The 22,850-nt window shown below is 39.4% G+C and overlaps 1 protein-coding gene across 1 annotated transcript; it reads left to right on the top strand.

Moving 5' to 3' along the window:
• The first annotated feature begins 19,464 nt into the window (after positions 1-19,464).
• LOC115226173 lies at positions 19,465-20,295 on the top strand. The gene has a single exon (XM_029797174.1). It carries the CDS (start codon positions 19,465-19,467, stop codon positions 20,293-20,295), a length of 831 nt encoding a protein of 276 aa, XP_029653034.1.
• Positions 20,296-22,850: the final 2,555 nt, after the last annotated feature.

Genomic DNA, 22,850 nt, shown 5'->3' on the forward strand with positions numbered 1-22,850 from the left:
TGACATTTGAACCTCAAGGGTATGTTCTGGCATTTGCCACACTCTATATCTCTCTCCCTTTACTCAGCCATCCCATTTATACTCTGATCCCTGCCTCTTGTGAGTATGCCTGGCACATTGCCACCATCTCTATCTGGTCTCCCACTCTCCCTTTCCTGCACTTCCCTCAGGGTAGGTAACCATGTATCTCCTTTGTGACAGCACACTTGTTTCTGTCTTCATTCCTGATCTTTCTCTCTTTGGCTGGGTATCCTTGTACCTCCTCTATAGCAAGATTTCTCTCTCTCTCTCTCTCTCTCTCTCTGACTATAACCTTTCATCATCTGACACAAGATCATCACCAATACCCATTCCTGTCTCAAAAGAGTTATTATTTTTTTTGTCTTGCATGGGTAACAGGTTGCAACGCAGATGGAAGATTTGCATAAACAATGTTTTTTCCACACTTTGAATTGTGTCCCTGTACCTTACATGAGCAAAAGTAGCAATCATCACTATGATATTTTAGGCTCTTTCCATACTGGAATCTCAAAATAGACTTCTTTGTTCATTTTGTCCATTGTTTTAATTCTTCAGCACAAATTGAGCAGGCCTTATGAGGAGCTCACTTATACTGGTCTCCCTAATTTCATACCAAAGTAGGCATAGTAAGATGCTTTAACAAATTTGGTAATGTTTCTTAGTCATAAACCCACCATAAATGTAACAAAAGTTATCCAGGCTTGCTGCACACCTAGAAGATACCCTTGGTTCAAATGATGTGGAGTTCTGTAAGGGAAGAGGATATTTTTAACAGCATATATTTGATTTACCATCTTAATGTATACACATTATCATTAAAGAAACACTGAAATGTTACATGATGCAATAAAACAATGTGTGTAGCATACGTACATTGAAAAAAGGCATAAGGAAATAACAAATAAAAAAAGATGCATTTTAACCTAAGCAATGTGACCTTGTGAGGGGTGTCTTTCTCTCCTCTCTGCATGTGGGTGACTGAAGCTATAACAATGCAGGCACCTCTCTGGGTAGTTGAAGCAATCTAAACACTGTTAGATGCTGATTTTTCAAAATTATGTGTATTATACTGTTACAGTTTAAATTTCAGCAAATCGTCGTCATTGTCATCATTTAACATTTGTTTTCCATGCTGGCATGGGTTGGATAGTTTGACAGGAGCTGACCAGCTGAAGAGCTGCTCTGACTCCATTTGTCTGTTTTGGCATTGTTTCTATGGCTAGATTCCTTTCATAATGCCAACCATTTTACAAAATGTGCTAGGTGCTTTTATGTGGCACTGGCATGTACACTTTTATGTGGCATCAGCATGGGTGCTCTTATGTGGCACCAGCATAAGTGCTTTTATGTGGCACCAACATGGGCACTTTTATATGGTATTACCATGGGTGTTTGTATGTGGCACTGACACAGGGGCTTAAGTGTTTCACTTATCATCCACTGCAATCATTATCTGGAAGAATATAACTCCAAATACTGTTCCCTTAGCCATTCTTTCTTCCTCACTCCCTAACAAGTTATTGCTACCCTAAAACCCACAAGACATGTATAAACTTGGCCATCCACGTCCTTATTATTAAGGACTTTCTAAAGGCTACAAGCTGGCAGAATCATAACATCATCAGAGAAACTGCTTGGCAGCATTTCTTCCATCTCTTTACATTCTGAATTCAAATACAGCCAAAGTCAACTTTGCATTTCATCCTTTCAAGGCTGATAAAATAAAGTACTGGTGAAGTACTGGGGTTGATGTAATTAACAACTGCTAGCCTTTTGCCAAAATTTGAAACAATTATTAAGGACTATGTAAGGCTCCCTTTGGTCGTAGCTTTTTCACTCGGAAAATTTTTCTCTAAGATACAAACCTGGGCAGGGATTTTGTGTCACTGATGATGTCTGAAAGAAAGTAAGACTCATACAGCATGGTTGATAAGGCATCAGTGCTCCACCAAATCCACTACCCTGATTCAGTACTTTTTTTTATTTACCCTGAATGGATGAAAGGCAAAATTAACCTTAGTGAGATTTGAGCTCAGAGCACTGTAAGTTGGGATCTGTCAATTTGGTACCAGGTATGGCTATGTGGTCAAGGGGTTTGCCTCCTAACTACATGGTTTCAGGTTCAGTCCTTTTGCATGGCACCTTGGTCAAATGTCTTCTATTATAGTCCCAGGCTGATCAAAGCCTTGTAAGGGGATTTCATAAATGGAAACTGTGTGGAAGTCTGTTACATATGTATGTGTTTCATCATCATCATCATCGTTTAATGTCCGTTTTCCATGCTGGCATGGGTTGGACGATTTGACTGAGGATTGGCAAACCAGATTGCTACACTAGGCTCCAATCTGATCTGTCAGAGTTTACAGCTGGATGCCCTTCCTAATGCCAACCACTCCGAGAGTGTAGTGGGTGCTTTTACATGCCACTGGTACGAGGGCCAGTCAGGCGGTACTGGCAACAGCCATGCTCAAATGGTGTTTTTACATGCCACCTGCACAAGAGCCAGTCCAGTGACACTGGCAACAACCTCTCTCGAATATTTTTTTACGTGCCACTGGCACAAGTGCCAGTAAGGTGATGCTGGTAATGATCCCACTCGAATGGTGCTTTTTATGTGCCACCGGCATGGAAGCCAGTCAGCTGCTCTGGCAATGATCATGCTTGGATAGTGCTCTTAGCGCTCCACTCACACGAATGCCAGTCATGTGGCGCTGTCATCGAATTTGATTTTGATTTTGATTTCACTTACTTCAACAGGTCTTCGCAAGCAGAGTTTAGTGTCCAATGAAGGAAAGGTATGCATAAGTGGGCTGGTTACACTTCTGGCATAGGTCATGGGTTATGGTCTCACTTGGCTTGCTGGGTCTTCTCAAGCACCACATATTTCCAAAGGTCTCGGTCACTAGTCATTGCCTCGGTGAGGCCTAATATTCTAAGGTTGTGCTTCACCATCTCATCACAGATCTTCCTGGGTCTAACTCTTCTATAGGTTCCCTCAACTGCTAGGGCATGGCACTTTTTCACACAGTTATCCTCATCCATTCTCCCCACATGACCATACCAGCAAAGTCGTCTCTCTTGCACACTACATCTGATGCTTCTTAGGTCCAACTTCTCTCTCAAAGTACTTACACTCTGTTGAGTATGCACACTGACATTACACATTCAGCGGAGCATAGTGGCTTCATTCCTTGCAAGCTTACTCATGTCCTCAGCAGTCATGGCCCATGTTTCACTGCCATGTAGCATGGCTGTTCGTACACATGTGTCATACAGTCTACCTTTTACTCTGAGCAAGAGACCCTTTGTCACCAGCAGAGGTAAGAGCTCTCTAAACTTTGCCCAGGCTAATCTTATTCTAGCAGCTACACTTTCAGCACACCCTCCTCCGCTACTGACTTGGTCACCTAGGTAACAGAAGCTACCAACTACTTCTAGTTTTTCTTCCTGGAATGTGGCGTAAGTTGTACTCTGCACATTTTCAGTGTTTATTGCTCTTGAGCATTTGCCACATACAAAAACTATCTTCCCAGTTAGCCTTCCTTTGACATTGCTGCACCTCTTATGTATCCATAGCTTACACTGGGTACATCTTATGAAGTTTCTACCTATGCCTTTTTTATAGATTGAGCAGGGCTGAAGGGATTTGTGGTTTGTCTGCCTTCCTACATATTAGGACTTTGGTTTTAGCTAGGTTGACTCTAAGGCCCTCTGATTATAATCCTTGCTTCCACATCTGAAACTTCTCCGCTAGTTCTGATAGTGACTCAGCAATTAAAGCAAGGTCATCAGCATAGAGGAGCTTCCATGGGCATCCTGTCTTGAATTCCTGTTATTGCCTGGAGGACTATGATAAATAGGAGGGGGCTGAGGACTGAACCTTGGTGGACCCCTGCCTCTACCCGAAATTCTTCACTGTACTCGTTGCCAACCCTCACCTTACTGACAGTGTCCCTGTACATGGCTTGCACGGCTCTCACTAGCTATTCATCCATCCCTAGTTTCTTCATTGACCATCAGATAAGGGATCAGGGCACCCTGTCAAAGGCTTTCTCCATGTCAACGAAAGCCAGGTACAGAGGTTTATTTTTGGCAAGGTATTTCTCCTGCAGCTGTCTTACCAGAAATATAGCATCAGTGGTGCTTTTCCCTGTGTGTGTGTGTGTGTGTGTGCACGTGCAGAGGGTGTGGTGAATAAACTATTGTCTAAATTATGCAAAAATGAAAATAACACTGACATCTCATTTTAACAGATATTTTTACCAAAATTGCATAAAAATATCTTGAAAGACTAATAAGTAAATTTATTCAATAAATTGAATGGCAGTGCATTAGCATGAGCTGAAACTACACACACACAAAAAAAATTGCCATTGCAACTCTTCTGGATGGTTTCCTTGGTGAATGCTGTCATAATCTTTGGTTTCAGTTCATCTTTGGTGTTACAAGGAGTTTTGTTGGTCTCTTGCTCAACTGCACCCCACACATAATAATCAAGGGTATTGTGGTCTGGGGAGTTACATGGCCTGATGCTAAGGATGATGTGGTCGCAGAAACTGTCTGACAGCCATGACTGGGTTCACTCGTTTGTGTGGCATGGAGCAGAGTCTGGTTGCCAGACATTGGGTCTTTCAGCAGCCACCCTCTTGACCCAGGGCAGCACTACCTCCTCCAGGTAGTTGATGTAGGCTTTCATGTTGAGTGTGAGGCTGTGTGAGAAGATGAATGGAGGCATAACGTCGCCATCACTAGTGATTACTCCAAACACCATGATGTTGACTAAATATTTGATTTTTATCACTCTCAGTACATGTCCTCGGATCAGTGTGAATGCCAAGTAGTACAGAATGCCATTTCCAAATTTCTGGCATAGTGAATTATGTCATGGTGCTGCTTTTCTCAGAGACGGTGCCCAACTAACTCTACTGTACTGTGTAGTTGACAAAATCAAAAACAAATAAGGCGCATATGCGAAATTAAAAGCATAAAATGGCGACAATTTACCCATCGCACTCTGTACGTACGTACGTACATACATACATACATACATACATACATACATACATACATACATACATACATACATACATACATACATACATACATACATACATACATACATACATACATACATACATACATACATACATACATACATACATACATACATACATACATACATACATACATACATACATACACACATACATACATACATGGAAAAATGCGAGCATGAAAAGTAATATTCTTAAGATTATAAACCTGGAAAAGTACAGGACAAGTTATTACACCTGTAAAAGTATAGGACAAGCTATTACTTCTAGTAAAGTAAAGAATAAGAAACTTTTTACTTAAATATTGCAGCAAAGAATGCCAGTTTTTCTAATTCATCACTCTTTACAGTTCTCATCATTTAAATTTATTGTACAAAACTGTTCAGCTAATTTCCAAGTTTATCTAATTAGTCACTTTTTTCTGTATTTAAGGTAATAAATTAGGCAAATTCTACTTAAATAAGTATAGTGTTATTTGCAAACTATAATAAAATAAGTTTTAATATTCAAATTTTAATTTTAGCTGCAATATTTTAAGTAAAAAATTTCTTATTCTTTACTTTACTAGAAGTAATAACTTGTCCTATACTTTTACTGGAGTAATAACTTGTTCTGTACTTTTCAAAGTTACAAATAACAAGACACCAAAACAATCAGTTACCAGGCTCGCCTTAAGTATCTAATTTTGCAATATTAGGTCACAGGAATTCATTCAACGAAAAAAAATATTCCAATAATTCTAGGATTGGGGGTGGGGAACCACCCCATCTCATTTTTTCTGAACCAAAATAAGGGATTTGCAGCACATTAGGAGGTACTTGATTCCATGCAAAGAATCAATTTTTTTTTTTTTCTTAGTGTAAATCGTGTGGGTGTTAATATAGAAATTTACCATAATGTTGTTATTTAGCCCCAAATCAACCCTGATACTGCAAACCTATCATCAAAGACATTCCAGCCTTCAGCAAACTGTCTTTTTAGGGATAATCTAGGACATTACATACAATGGGCGTGTGATTTAGGTAGGGGGATACTTTGGCTACTATTTTTAACTTGTCGAGCGACCAGGTAGAGGCTCTTTCATTGGTTCGATTGTGTGATGAGATTTTTTTACCAATATGTGTAGTATGTATATATATATATCATCGGCAGAAGTTAGAGAGTAAGTCAAAAGCTGAGAGTTTCGTGTATTGGCACTTATCAAACACGAATTTGTCCATTGTCACTCTGTAACTTCTGACGGTATAACTTCTAAAATACAAAATTTTCTCAAAAACGTCGAGAGTAAACCCTGTTCTATGTGACACATTCTAGCAGAATCGGAAGTTTTAAAGTGTTTAGTTAAAAAAAAAAATTAATTAAATAATCTGTACATCAAGGTCGACCTCGGCGAAATTTGAATTCAAAACGTAAAAACAGACGAAAGAATTAGATAACTACGTCTTCATGGGAAGCAAGTGGTAAGAATTAAGAATGTTCTGTGTACGTGCTTGGAGAAGTGAGAATATTAATTTCTTTAGCCAACTTGCATAACTTAATACTGGTTGGTAATCAGTAATACGGCTTACGCTCGGCAATAAATCTCTATATTTTTATGTAAATAAATGGTTCCATAGAAAACATTAAATGGACTTGCTTTGAATATGGGTAACAATACACAGCCTAAATCAGCCTAACCAAAATATACAAATACCCTGCTAAGCTATCTTAAACCTCCTGAATGAGACGTCAGTCCGTCGCGCGGTTACTAGTTTACAGATGAGTGAGTAGAGCAATATGAAATGAAGTGTTTTGCTCAAAAACACAACACTTCATCCGGTCTGGGAATCGAAACCACGATCTTGCGATCATGAGTGCAACGCCCCCAACCGCTAGGCTACGCATTTTCACAAAGCTGTCAAAGAAATCACGATCTGTTTTGACACTTGAACAGCCAATCTCTGTTTACATTATTGCTGATCATATCAAATAACAAGTACATTTTCTCTTCAGATATAACTTATCGGTTAACTATTATATTACCAGTTCTTTTGGCAAAGCGTTAATAGTTCCAAAGACTTAACGATATAAATGTTTGTTGCGTAAATAAACTTTTTGGGAACAAGAAAGAAAACCATGACGTCAGTGTCGAAGGGAGATAATTCATGTGTGTGTGTGTGTGTGTATGTGTGCGCGCGCGCGAGCGTATGCATGTATATATGTATCATTCAACCACGGTAGTGGTTGAATGTATTCTTAAATCCACCATTTCGTCAATCGCAGTAGCTTCCAAGCTTCACCACTAATTCAGTTCTCAACTAAATTGCAAACTGTTAATTGTTTTAAAGAGGACACCTCCTTAGCTACACTTTGGCATAAATAGTTTGAAATAATAGGAAAATGCATGAGGAATTCAGAATCGCTAGTCGCATAAAACAAAAATGAATAGAAAATGAGTTATGAGGTAAAATGTTACGAAATTTAATGTCAGTAAGTAAGGGAGTAACGCTTAAGCAATAAGAATAAAGAATATATTTCTAATATGAATGTGTACGTGCTTGGAGAAGCGAGAATATTTATTTCTTTGTTGCCCACAAGGGGCTAAACATAGAGAGGACAAACAAGGACAGACAAAGGAATTAAGTCGATTACATTGACCCCAGTGCGTAACTGGTACTTATTTAATTTACCCCAAAAGGATGAAAGGCAAAATCGACCTCGGCGGAAATTGAACTGAGAACGTTGCGGCAGCCGAAATACCTATTTCTTTACTGCCCACAAGGGGCTAGACACAGAGGGGACAAACAAGGACAGACAAACGGATTAAGTCGATTATATCGACCCCAGTGCGTAACTGGTACTTAATTTATCGACCTCGAAAGGATGAAAGGCAAAGTCGACCTCGGCGGAATTTGAACTCAGAACGTAACGGCAGACGAAATACCGCTAAGCATTTCGCCCGGTGTGCTAACGATTCTGTCAGCTCGCTGCCTTGAGAAGTGAGAATATTGTGCTCATTGTAGACGAAGTGATTCTATTTAACTCTAGCTTGAGCAGTCGACCAAGTATCAAAGTTTCGTCTCTCCTCTTAGGAACTCCTCTCAGCTTCTGCACTGATTGTGACGTGCATCTAAATTTATGGCCATATTTTGGCGAGAAACTATGGAAATTTCTGTTCCAAAACTATAAAATCGAACGATTGCTGCGGAAAAACTACTACTCAGAATTCGAGGCAAGTCACTTGATACGCTATGATCTATTTCTCGTTACTGAGTTGGTCCTACTACACAGGTAACTGGCCCTAAGAGTAGTAAGACTCGAGATAGAAATGTCTAATGAACTGCTACAAAATCTAAGCAGGAGAAAAAAGTAAATCAATCGAATTTTTCCCCAGTCATATTATATAGTGCAACTGACTTGATCAGTGGGGAGATATTCATCAGAGGTTTGTATCCGACTATTACGTTGCTCATACGTTGCCTAAATTTTGAGTAACCCTAGAGAGCTAGACTCACCGCCAAAGCTAGCAATTTTAGACTGTAAAACTGATGTTTTGCTATTATGGTTGCTGCTGATGTTGTTTTGTTGTTATGGTTGTTGTTGCTGCTGCAGTCGTAGTTGCTGTTGTTATTGTCGTTGTTACTGTTCCTTCTGCTGTTGTTGTTACTTTTGTTGTTGTTGTTGTTGTTGTCATTATCCAGATGTAGATATCCAGGCATGTCTTTTATTCCAAACAATTCACCCCGGAATACAATATCCAAAGTTTCTTTTCTTTTTTCTTTTCTTTTTCAAAGACCGTTACATTTTGCTTAAAGTTAATTTAACTATTATTTCCAGCAAGAGATAAATTCAGGAATCAAGTATTCTCCAAAGTTGACATGCCATTAAGGATAAGGTTTGACTTACCGCCTGGAGATGATAAGAGGACTATCATAGACATGTGTTTCTGTCTCATTATGCATCAACAATCAGCACAACAGTCGTCCCACTCTATCTCCTGTAGCAAAGGACATAGACACATACAAAAATAGTATGTATGTATGTATGTATGTATGTATGTATGTATGTATGTATGTATGTATGTATGTATGTATGTATGTATGTATGAAGGTATCTGATCTGTGAATCGGTGGTGTAGTAATAGCTCGCCGTTGATGTTCACGCCACTTGTCCAGTCACTGTTTTTAATGACCATTTCTAGACATATCGTGAAGCTTTTGGAGAGATAGTATCTCCTTGTTTGAAGCCCTTCTCATTTGGCACTCTTACGAGTAGCAATAGCAGAGCTATATCAGTTCGCATCCGTGAGCAGTATAGTGTATTACGCCTTGAGATCTTGTGTTTCCACAGATTTCAGCGCGCGCGCGAGCGCACACACACAGAGAGGCACGCACGCGTTCACACCCGCATGGTTGTAATGACTGCAGATATCACAGAAACATGTATAGTTAATGTAATTCTCAGAAGGCAGAATCAACACGCGAGTAGAATATCCGGGATATTCTACTGGTAAAATGGCTGCAATGTCCCTCTGTTGGTATCCATTTACAGCTGAATCCACTGGAGCAACGTGAAATGAAATGTCTTGCTCGAAAATTCAACGTTACTGACCAGTTTAGGGATTGAACGAACGACTTTATGATTATGAATCGAACATTCCAACCACGCGTCTTCACTATCGGCTGTTTTTTTTCTTTTTACTAGATGGTGGAATACGAAATTGAAGACACGCCCACACAATGGGTTCTGCAGTTTCCTTCTACCAAATCCGCTCAGAAACCATTGTCGGACCTGGGCTATAGTAGAAGACATTTGCCCAAAGTGCCACGCTGTGGGACTGAAGCCAGAACCACGTTGCTGAAAAGCGAGCTTCTTAACTACATAACCGTGCTTAAATCTTCGTGACCTTGTGCCCTCTATTAGTAATAAATAACCGGTAAAAATGGCATAATACCCGTGACTTTTACAGGTCTACTTCCCCCAGATTGAGGAATCGATGCAGATGATGTTCAATTTGAGTCTGTTAGGGAAACGGGATTGCTTATTGGATGGGGGTGGAAATGGGAGCAGAAATATTTTTGTTGAGTTTTTAAGGACTGTGGAGTAGGGTTGGTGCAGGGAAGAGTGTCTTGTATTCAGGAGACAGAGGAGAGGTGGAGCATGTAATTTGCTAGTTCCAAGAAGCCGCGATAGTAGCGGTAGAAGAGTCAGAAAGAACAGACGTGTGTATCTACGAGATTGTGATTGTAAATGGTGAGCAGAGATTTGGTCCACGAAGAATATCCTGGGGTCAAGAGGAAGGATTACAAGTTTTACCTCTGATACAGATATCATTAGGAAACGCCTCTAAAACCACATCAAAGTTTACACATCCCACTACTACTACTACTACTACCACCACCACCATCGCCCTCCACCAGCCTCGCCACTTTCACCATCACTACCTCATCAGCACCGTCGTCTTCACCAGGATTGCTGCTCCACCACTATCACCGCAACCACCACCATCATTACCACCGTCACTACTGCCATATTATCACTACCATCGCCATCATCGTCGCCTCCGTCACCGTCATCCCCCTACCGTTGACTTCTACAGTCACTATTGTCAATTCCACCATTTCCGCCCCCAACAATTGTCACAACTATCACTACCTATTTCTTTATTACCCACAAGGAGCTAAACACAGAGGGGACAAACAAGGACAGACAGGTATTAAGTCGATTACATCGACCCCAGTGCGTAACTGGTACTTAATTTATCGACCCCGAAAGGATGAAAGGCAAAGTCGACCTCGGCGGAATTTGAATTCACAACGTAACGCAGACGAAATACCTATTTCTTTACTACCCACAAGGGGCTAAACACAGAAGGGACAAACAAGGATTACATCGACCCCAGTGCGTAACTGGTACTTATTTGAAATACCGCTAAGCATTTCGCCCGGCGTGCTAACGTTTCTGCCCAGCTCGCCGCCTATATCACTACCATCGTCACGACCACCACTGCGCCATCACCACTATTGTACACCCCACCACTGCGCCATCACCACTATTGTACACCCCACCACCACCATCGCCACTGTTACCGCAACCACCATCTTCACCACAACTATTGCAATTACACCTATCACCACTTTCACATTACCACTCTAACCATTACTGATATATACCAACACCTCGTCAACAATGACAAGATTTGTAATGGGACAAACAGGGAGCTTCTCAATATGTGATCGCTCGAAATAGCAGCCAAATGACCCTCAAATCACATCTTACTGTCTTAAATGATCTTAATAAAGATACATTAGATAAATTAAGGCGTAACTTCGGTATAAGTACCGGTGTAAGTACCGGATACATTTCAAGAAATTGTTTTTTTTATATATGGGGGGTTAGGGTTAGGGGTGGGAGAAAAGGGTTTCTGTTATCTTCAGAAATGTAAACAAAGTCACGTGTGTACCTATACCGAAGGTTCGCCTAAATTAATATACAAAAACCCAGCACGGCCATGTCTAGAAAAGCTTTGATCGTAGGTCGAGATGATGTGCAGTTAAACAACAACAAATGATAGAAAGGGTGCGTCGTAATAATCGTCATCCATTGAGAAAACCTGTTTGATTAAGAAATGACCTAGGCATAACGGTATGTCGCATTTACACTTGGTTTTCCTATTGTGGATAAACTTTTGTTGTGAGACACGAAATATCTAAAGTATTCAAGCGGAAGACGAATCAACTTGATCGTACGGTGACGTAATTTCCTCGCGCGCGCGCAAGTGTGTGTGTGTGTGTGTGGATTATATATATATAAATAACAGTTTGACTCAGATCCATATGATTTAAAGTTTTGTGGGGCCGAGTCAAGTTATTATTAAATATATATACTCTTTACTCTTTTACTTGTTTCAGTCATTTGACTGCGGCCATGCTGGAACACCGCCTTTAGTCGAGCAAATCGACCCCGGGACTTATTCTTTGTAAGCCCAGTACTTATTCTATCGGTCTCTTTTGCCGAACCGCTAAGTGACGGGGACGTAAACACACCAGCATCGGTTGTCAAGCAATGCTAGAGGGACAAAGACAGACACAAACATATACACACACATACATACATACATATATACACATATACGACAGGCTTCTTTCAGTTTCCGTCTACCAAATCCACTCACAAGGCTTTGGTCAGCCCGAGGCTATAGCAGAAGACACTTGCCCAAGATGCCACGCAGTGGGACTGAACCCGGAACCATGTGGTTGGTTAGCAAGCTACTTACCACACACCCACTCCTGCGCCTATGCGATTGAGTGCGTCACTTTTTTTTCGTTTGTCCACTCGTTTGTATACACGCACGCACGCACGTACGTGTGTGTTTGTATGTATGTATGTATGTATGTATGTATGTATGTATGTATGTATGTATGTATGTATGTATGTATGTGGTGAAGAGCCTCAGTAAAGCTAAGCTAGGATGTGAAGCCAAATCCACATTTTTATACATCGTCAAGCAAAGTCTTGGTCTATTGTCTTAACCTTATTGATCTCACAGATATTAATCTGTGAGTTCACCTCTCAGACCTTCTCAGAGTATTCACGGGTCGATTCTGATTAAGTACGAAGAATCCTATAGTTCTCAGTTGACCTAATTAAATTGGCAGAAGAGATCGACTAATATTTGCTTGTGTATTTACACAAGCAAATATTAGTCGATCTCTTTTCGGCTGGCCGCCGCCTGATCGAAGAGTAATCTTTTTTCTCCGAAGCGTACAAATGTAGACTTACCAGTCTTATTATGTCTTTCTCCCCAGCATTCATAGAAAAAGAAAAAACCAAAAAACAAAAACATTAATATACACAATGGAATCAGTGACAAATATTCGACTGCATCTACAAACAAGCTGTGTAGACACAAACAAACCGACGAGGTTGTATATTTCTTGTATTTTGAAACGACTTGCATTATAATCATTTTCAACATTGCAACAACATAGTAACTGATATATAATAAATGGGTATATTAATAACCAGTTGTTCATTCATTTCTGATAATATTTCCGCCGCATTATGTTAAGGCATCCTCGTCGTTTACACACACACATGTATGTGTGTGTGTATGTATGTACATATACATACACACATACATATGTATGTGTGTATATATATATATATATATATATATATATATATGTATGTATAACAGGTTATAAGTAATAAATTTATATATACATATATTTATAACACGTTATATGTAATAAATGAATATATATATATCACATTCTCTCTCTCTCTCTCTCTCTCTCTCTCTCTTCTCTCTCTCTTCTCTCTATATATATATATATATATATATATAATTATTTACAAGATTATTTACGTATATTTATTAATTTATCTAATTATTTTATTATTTTTATCTTTAACCCGAAGAGTGGCTATATTTATATTGAAGTGATTTTATTATTATTATTACTATTATCATTTCTTAAATATAGCCACGAAACACGTGTCGTTATTCTACCAAATATATACGTTTTATTTATTATTTTTCACATTACTTAATCATTGTTATATGTTTTATCTTATATTCAATCTTTCTTTAAGATGTAATTTTTCTAAATGTTATAATTTAATTTTTCATTATTGAATTAATAAAAGGTGTGTTTTTCTAATATACATACATACATACATACATACATACATACATACATACATACATACATACATACATACATACATACATACATACATACGTACATACATACATTCAGCAAGTGCCTTCTATAGCCTCGGACCGGCCAAAGCTTTGTGAGGAAACTGAAAGAATCCTGTCATGTATCTCTCTCTCTCTCTCTCTCTCTCTCTCTCTCTCTCTCTATCTATCTATCTATCTATCTATCTATACATATATTTTTATGTATTATATGTGCGCGCGCGCGTGTCTTAGTGTCTGTGTTTGTTCACCTCCATCAACGCTTGACAACTAGTTTTGGTGTGTTTACGTCCCCGTAACAGCGACTCAACAAAAGCGACCGATAGAATAAAGTACTAGGCGTAAAAACAATAAGTCCTGGGGTCGATTTGTTCGACTAAAACCCTTCAAGGCGTTGCTCAAGCATAGCCGTAGTAAAAAATGACTGAAACAAGGAATATAATATAATTTATATGAATGCGTGTGTATGTGTGCGTGCGAGTGTGAATACATACACACACACACACACACACACACACACACACACACACACACACACACACACACACACATATATATATATATAAATATAAGGGTAGCAAAAAATTCTAGAAAAATTTCTCCGCTACCAGCGCCATTCCTTATATTGTTGAATATATATATATATATATATAGTTGGTGTTTTGAAATACCACGAACTGTTCTGAAGATTAGTCTGTTAATTAAATTCTCAACACGTATATATGAATGCGTATGTATGTGTGTGTATGTGTGTGTGTGTGTGTGTGTGTGTGTGTACATATATGTAAATTTTATATACGTGCGAAGGATAATGTAATATCTCTTATATAACTAACATGATTATGAAACAGCTGTAAACTAATAGAATAAGCATCTTTCCTCCAATCTCACTCATCTGTTTTAATATGTGTGTGTGTGCGTGTGTGCGTTACGTATTACGAAGCTCAGATTAAACACATAGCTGTGCTACATATGCATGGGACTGAATAGCTTAAGAAGTTTGCTTCTCAATTTCGAGGTGCCAGAAACCTGCAACAAGTTTAAAGTTGGTTAGATTGTTTCATGCGAGCCACCATAAGCAGTTCTTGAATAGAACTAGGTCCCATCTTTTGGTATAAGTACTGGAGCGGGTGGTTGACCAACAGGAAAGCAAGCTTGAATTTAGTACGGCAAGTTAACGAAACATTCGCGAATTATTGGTATCTGGGCGATCGTGGAGGCATTCCAGATGAAATATTGTGAATCATTTTGTCTACTGTGTGGCAAAGATTAAAAAAAAGGAAAGAAAGAGGAAAGAAAACAAGAAATTCCTATCAGAAGCGACATAAATGAAACAATTACAAAGGGGGGGGGGGGCAAAGCAAAAAAAAAAACCCAACCCCAAAACTTGAAGATACAGAATTATTTCATAATTTCTACGACCAAGTTTTGATGACACATGACTTATAAGTATCTCATAACCTGTCTATCAATGAAATCCGCTTGACTAATGTCACTTCACTACTATTGTATATTCCACCACTCCCACACGGATGTATTATAGCTTTTATATAGATATAGATATATTATAGTTATGAATGTATGTATGTATGTTCGTGTAGCCAAGTGGTTAGTGTTGCACTTATGATCACAACATCCTGGTTTCGATGTCTGGACCGGGAGGTACATCATTTTCCTGAGCGAAACACTTCATCTCGTGTTGCTCCAGTTAACCCTGCAACGACCGACTGGCGTCACGTTCAAGGGTAATGTTATCCTGTCGACCAAATGTTGATGCAAAATGAATGGGTAACCACCATTATGAGTCCTCGGACTTGAGAATGTAATGTACTAGATCTATCTATCTATCTATCTATCTATCTATCTATCTATCTATCTATCTATCTATCTATCTATCTATCTATCTATCTATCTATCTATCTGTCTGTCTGTCTGTCTGTCTGTCTGTCTGTCTGTCTATCTATCTATCTATCTATCTATCTATCTATCTATCTATCTATCTATCCATCCATCTATTTATCTGTCTGCCTGTCTATCTGTCTATCGAATAACATAAATGTATATATATATATATATATATATATATATATATATATATATATTAGACTACCTGTGATCTGTTGGGTCACCTGGAAAGTCTGAGTTTCCCAGCAACGGAGTTTTGTTTCGTGAGCTTTTTTTTTCCAGGTTTATTTCGCATGTTTTCAACGAATGTGACATCGAAATCACGCGTAAACGGTTCCTTTCCCCAGAAAAGGAAAAATTTGACTGGTTGCTATTTCTTGCACGCCTTGCTACTACGTAACAGGTATTTCGGGTCTTTTATCGCAAATAGCTGTTACATGGTAGCAGTGCATGCTAGAAGTGGCAGCTACATTTTTGGAGCTGAGATATATTGAATGCACGCCAAAAACTTTTTGTAATGGCATTCCTTTGAGACGATCTTTCGCTTCGACTTTCAGAACTGCCGCTTTGACTCTCAGAACTGTCATCCGGATCAGCTGGTTTTGTTCGTTAATTTCCGTAAAAATTATTTTACTTATTTACTTTTGTTTTAAAGTGAAAGAGAGGAGAAAGTGAAAGATGTATGAACGTGTATATGAAATGGACGTGTAGGTGCGTGTGTGTGTGAGAGAGAGAGTGTGCCACTTACACATACATGAGAACACACACACACACACATGCCACGTAATACAAAAAGGCGTACGCTGTACGCATATGTATTGATGTATGTACGTATACATGACAACACACCCCTTCACTCACACTCTTTGTCTCTCTCACTTTTTCTCTCTCTCTTTCTCTCTATCTTTCTCACTTTTTCTCTTTCTCTTCCTCTTTCTCTCTCTCTCTCTCTTTCACACACACACACACGTCCATTTCATATACGCGTACATTTCACTTTCTACTCTCTTTCACTCTAAAACAAAAGTAAATAAATAAAAAAGTTTTTACGGAAATTGACGAACCCTGGATGACAAGCTAAAGATCGCCATTCACTTGAAAATTAAAAAAAATTAAAATCTTGTCTGTTGAAAGATAAAATATAAATACCTACTGTACAAACAACTTATACTTTTGAAATAACATGATTAAAATATTGTGTACATCAAGAAGTCGACGCTTTTTTTTCTTCTTAGAAAGCTCGAAGACTATGTGTGTCACAGATAGCGGACGTGTGTTTGTGTTGATTGACAAGCCATGGCATTCATTATATAATGTGTATTCTGTATGTGTGTTGACGTCACGGAAGTCATGTTTTTTTTCATCAAGAAATAACAAACAAAACTTGTGATTAATCGTTTTCATTAATAAATAGAAGTCCATATATCACAAAAAATTGTTCTGTACTGCCTAAGTATGAAAATAAATGTGCAGAAAAAAAGTTAAGATAAAATATACTATTTCTGAGATATTTCGGGTACACACAAACATCTCTAGAATTTTAGTATTATTAAGATATATATATAAAGTTGGATATTTACTACATATATATATATATTACTCTTTTACTTGTTTCAGTCATTTGCCTAGTACTTTTTCTATCGGTATCTTTTGCCGAACCGCTAAGTTACGGGGACGTAAACACACCAGCATCGGTTGTCAAGACACATAAACATATACACACATACAAATACATATATACACATATACGACGGGCTTCTTCCAGTTTCCGCCTACCAAATCCAAGCACAAGGCTTTGGTCGGCCCGAGGCTATAGTAGAAGACACTTGCCCAAGGTTCCACGCAGTGGGACTGAACTCGGGACCATGTGGTTGGTAAGCGAGCTACTTACCATACAGCCACTCCTACGCCTATGTATATTTATATATATATATTATATATATATATATATATATATATATATATAAGAGAACAAAGTGTACGTACGCCGCTAACTATATATATATATATATATATATATAAACATCCTGATAGACGATAAAAAAATAAGGACGGGTCATTTGAAGTTTTCTTTCTTCAGTCAAGAACCAGATTATACTCAAAATTTCGGCTGATTATTCTTGAGATTACTCCAATCTGGCCAGCTCCAAGGAAAAACTAAGCTAACGCATTAGATTCCTTGGAAGAAAGCAGCGAATGTATAAAAAAAACAAGGATGAATGCATACACAAACATGATCCATGGTCCCTGCGGACGAGGATTCAACCTTCGATCACCTTGCATGAAAGGGTCAGTTTGCAGCTAGAAATACCCAAAACAATTCCTTCAGGAAACACAATCCGGGCACGACGGGTACCCTCTGTACAGACGAAGGAAACCTGGGGACGATGGATTCACAGCGCATGTTGGTTCGTATGAAGTAGACAAGTAGACAACAGATGGATAGTGCCTTACTGCCCAATCCTGTCGAAAGCATTCAATGCTCACAGAAATGTCGAGCTCTGCAATTCTGTAAAGTCCATCAAATATGTGTGCAAGCACATCAACAAAGGCTCTGATGCTGCTGTGTTCGGCCTGCAATCAGACTGAGTCCGAGATGAAATAATGCAATACCAAGTAGGCAGGTACATAAGTAGTAACGAAGCCTTCTGGCGCATTTTCGGGTTTCCACTGCATCAAAGGCATCCGCCAATCCATCAGCTTGTAGTGCACCTTGAAAACGGCCAACCGCTTCCACTGCTACTCGACTGACTAGGCAATCAATAGATACAACACGGTTTTCTTCAAACTCTACCAGGTAGACCTGTTTGCACAAGATCTGCTTAATCCTCAAGTCCCGTCATACTACACATGGAATAAGTAAAAGTGGCAGCGAAGAAAGTTAGGTCGAACCGTTGATGGTCACCCTGAAATTAAATTTGATAATTGCCTCAGCAGAGTGTATACGGTTCAGCAGGGCTAACAAGAATGCTTCTACTTCCGATTGCTGCTTCACGAGGTAAGGGGTCCAAAGTCCTTCGACCAATTAAAGACCGTGAACGGCCATACATGTGCTACACTCAAGGGGACCTGCTTACTACGTGGGCTGCTAGAAGACGGTGCGCTGTGGGATGTTACGCTTGTGGAGGCTGCTGTTTCACAGTCACCGAAAAGTCTCAGAGCTCTGTTTCCTGTACTCCTGCACATTTGCCAACTTCCCGATCCCCATTCATTGTGGTTTAAGTACAGACACGACCTATCAGAAGACTTCCATTATCAGGCTCAACTGCATCATACCTGCTTACCTGCTGAAAATGATTTCATTTACAACTGTGCTTTACTTGACATAGAGAACATGACTGTTTCTCTGGGAGATAATACCTTACCTACATACGGGCTGCCGCAACCATTGTGCCACGGTACGCCTTCAATACCAACAGAGTTAATATGTGAAACGTCCTATGACACTGTCCTTAATCAATACATCCAGCAAAATGAGCCCAAACTTCTGCCTGAGCAACAGTGGGCTTACAGTACCATCTTTGACCACATGCAGAAACGAAAAGGGGGTATTTTTTCTTGATGCACCTGGAAGGACCGGAAAAACGTTCGTTATTCAGCTTCTACTTGCTAAAGTAAGACACCGAAAAGACGTAACCGAGGCTGTGACCTCCTCTGGCATTGCAGCAACTTTACTGCCCGTGGGCAGGACGGCGCACTCAACCTTTAAGCTACCATTTGATTTGGCAAGGTCCGAAAACGTCTGAAAAGGGCTTGATTCTCCGAAGTTGCCAGCTGATAGTTTGGGATGAATGCACAATGGCCCACAAGCGATCCCTCGAAGCTCTCAACACCACTCTTCAAGACATCAGAGACTGTCCCGCTACGATGGCTGGTATAACTCTCCTCCTGTCTGGCGATTTCCGACAAACGCTTCCTGTAATACCCAAGGGAACCAGGGCAGATGTTGTCAGGGCTTGCCTAAAGTGCTCCCGGCTGTGGCAAAATGTTACAACATTGTCTCCCAAAACAAACATAAGAGCGCAGCTTTGTGGTGACCAGATTGCATCAGATTTTGCATCTGACACATTGTCAATCGGAAACAGTATTGTTCAGCTCGATGAAAACGGAAAACTGTCACTAACTCACCTCTGCACCACTGTCAGTAATTCCGATGAACTAGAAGTACATGACTTTCCAAATCTACAAAGGAACTACCTTGACATGAATTGGATTTCTGAAAGAGCCATTTTGGCTCCAAAAAACAGCACAGTAACCACTCTCAACGCTAAGCTGCTGCATTCGCTTCCCGGAAGGTTGCACGTGTACGGGTCAATCGATTCTGTACTCGACGACGACCGGGCAGTGAACTATCTTGAAGTTATCAGAATCCCTCTCATTCCATCTGGTGCAGATATTCCCTTTGCATTTCGACGTCTGCAGTTCCCCCTTAGACTATGTTTTGCAATGTTAATCAATAAGTCACAGGGGCAGACACTATCGGTGGCAGGGCTGCATTTAGATGAATCATGCTTTTCATACGGTCAGCTATACCTCGGTTGTTCCCGGGTGGGAAGCAAAGAAAGTCTCTTCGTTTACTCACCCCGAGGTAGAACGAAAAATATTGTCTACCAAGAGGTATTAGTATGAGACTTCGTAACTGTTTACACTGTGAAAAAGTAACGTGCAGCTTCACAAAGCAGCTGATTTAGACATCATCCTCTCAGACGTGTGTAATGGGCTTTACATCCGCTTTTACTCTAAAACTACCAGCACACAGTCAGCCCATTTCACAAAGAGAAACCTATTAAGTTACACTCCTCTTAGTGCAGCATTTAGTTTTTTTTACAAAAATAGGAGTAGTAATTACTCCAACAATGGCTTAAGGGGCGATCGAGCATCTTTAAGGATGTAACTTCAACCGATCAGTGTTTTCTTATAATACGCTTCTAATGCATTCAATGCGTAAGCAGAAAGGAGGCATGCAATGTTCCACCAATTAACTGGTAGAGGCTTATGAAAAGGGCAGAGATACATAGAACGCATTCGCTGTAGCAGCTTCGCGCACTCAGCAACATAAATGGTGTGGACAAACATTCAACGTCGATACTATCCATACGTCATGACAACTAATCAATATTTAATCACTCTCCTCATTTTAATGACGGTCGTAGTTAACGATTGTTTAAATAGCCCAATCCCCCAAAATGCTCACTTGTGAAATAAACGTTTTGATGATTCACTCTCTGTGTCTACATCTGATAAACCCAAATATAACTACACACCATTGCAGTGCACACTACAACTTTGCATTATCGGATGGCGCCGGGCAGCAGTGATACAGAGAGGTATACAACACGAGTCACTACATGGACGGACAAACACTTATTTGTCATAGACTTAGTGATGTCAGATTGCATTGTCAACTCTAACCTTAACCTAAATAAAACTCTATAAAAGTTTGGAATGTCCAATTCACTTTTGCACTACCGATTGAGGTCCAGACTGCTGTAATGTAGACTGACAACATAACTAGACGCGCTAAATATTTACTACTTTCTGACCCGTGCAACGCCAGGTATTATTGCTAGTATATATATATATATATATATATATATATATATATATATATATATATATATAATATATATATATATATATTATATATATACGGCAGGCGTCTTTCAGTTTCCGACCAAATCCACTCACAAGGCTTTGGTCGTATATATACTTTATTTGTTGATTAACGTTCAACTTAACAATGTGTGATTCATTACCCCGTGGTAATGAAACGATCTTAACCATTTGGTTATGGTGCGTCTAAATATTCAGCTAAAATGTTTATAGAAATATTAACGTATCTCTTCATTCTCAATACATTCTGATAGATTCGAACGTGGATACTGATTGCTGTAGTCTTTCATCATCGGAGAACATCTCCTACTCTTAGACGATGTGTGTTTATTACACACGCGATTCTTCGGTGCGAAGGGACTTTGGTACATCTCAGTGTTTCGACCACGTCATGTGTCTCTTCAATCAAAGCTACCCTGCCGGACCGGTGAATCTCAAGAATATGTGTTCTTGCTTATTGAAAATAACCAACAAATTATTTACGGATACATGCTGACGTCTACCAAACATTCATGGGATGCGCGTTAAACAGCGAGAGTCACAATAATAGCGTATCTGTTCATTCTTAATACGTTTTGACGAATACAAACATCAATAGCCACCAGATATTCGCGTTCAAATCTAGCAGAATATATTAAAAATGGATATATCATTGTCACTGTTCTGCGTGCACCCGATGAGTTAATAAAAATGTTTTAGTGTGTAAAAAAATCCCACTTGAATGCGTTTGTTGTCAAATGAACTCACCTTGACACCGTGTCAGCTTTTATAGTGTCAGCTAAACTGGTGATTTAATGACATTAGTTAAAAAGGTCACAAAGAAACAGATCTCTTGTCTCCAGTATACGAGACCATGAACATCGTTAGTGGAACAATAGGAAAACGAACTGAGATTCATCATGAGCGAATGGGAAGATTAGTGGTTCGAAGCTTGGAAAAGTTTCCTATTACACACACACACACATTATATATGTAAGAATGTAATATATGTGTGTGAGTGGTGTGCGTATGTGTGTGTGTGTGTGTATGTATGTATGTATGTATGTATGTATGTATGTATGTATGTATGTATGTATGTATGTATGTATGTATGTATGTATGTATACTCTCTTTACTCTTTTACTCTTTTACTTGTTTCAGTCATTTGACTGCGGCCATGCTGGAGCACCGCCTTTAGTTGGGCAAATCGACCCCGGGACTTATTCTTTGTAAGCCCAGTACTTATTCTATCAGTCTCTTTTTGCCGAACTGCTAAGTGACGGGGACGTAAACATACCAGCATCGGTTGTCAAGCAATGCTAGGGGGACAAACACAGACACACAAACACACACACACACACACACACACATATATATATATATATATATATATATATATATATATATACGACAGGCTTCTTTCAGTTTCCGTCTACCAAATCCACTCACTAGGCATTGGTCGGCCCGGGGCTATAGCAGAAGACACTTGCCCAAGATGCCACGCAGTGGGACTGAACCCGGAACCATGTGGTTGGTTAGCAAGCTACTTACCACACAGCCACTCCTGCGCCTATGTATATATATATATATAT

The sequence above is a fragment of the Octopus sinensis genome, linkage group LG2 (assembly GCF_006345805.1).
Source record: "Octopus sinensis linkage group LG2, ASM634580v1, whole genome shotgun sequence".
Taxonomy (NCBI): Eukaryota; Metazoa; Mollusca; class Cephalopoda; order Octopoda; family Octopodidae; genus Octopus; species Octopus sinensis.

Coding starts and splice junctions, on each gene's coding strand:
- LOC115226173 (XM_029797174.1), top strand. CDS start 19,465: ATGGCCCACAAGCGATCCCTCGAAGCTCTCAACACCACTCTTCAAGAC.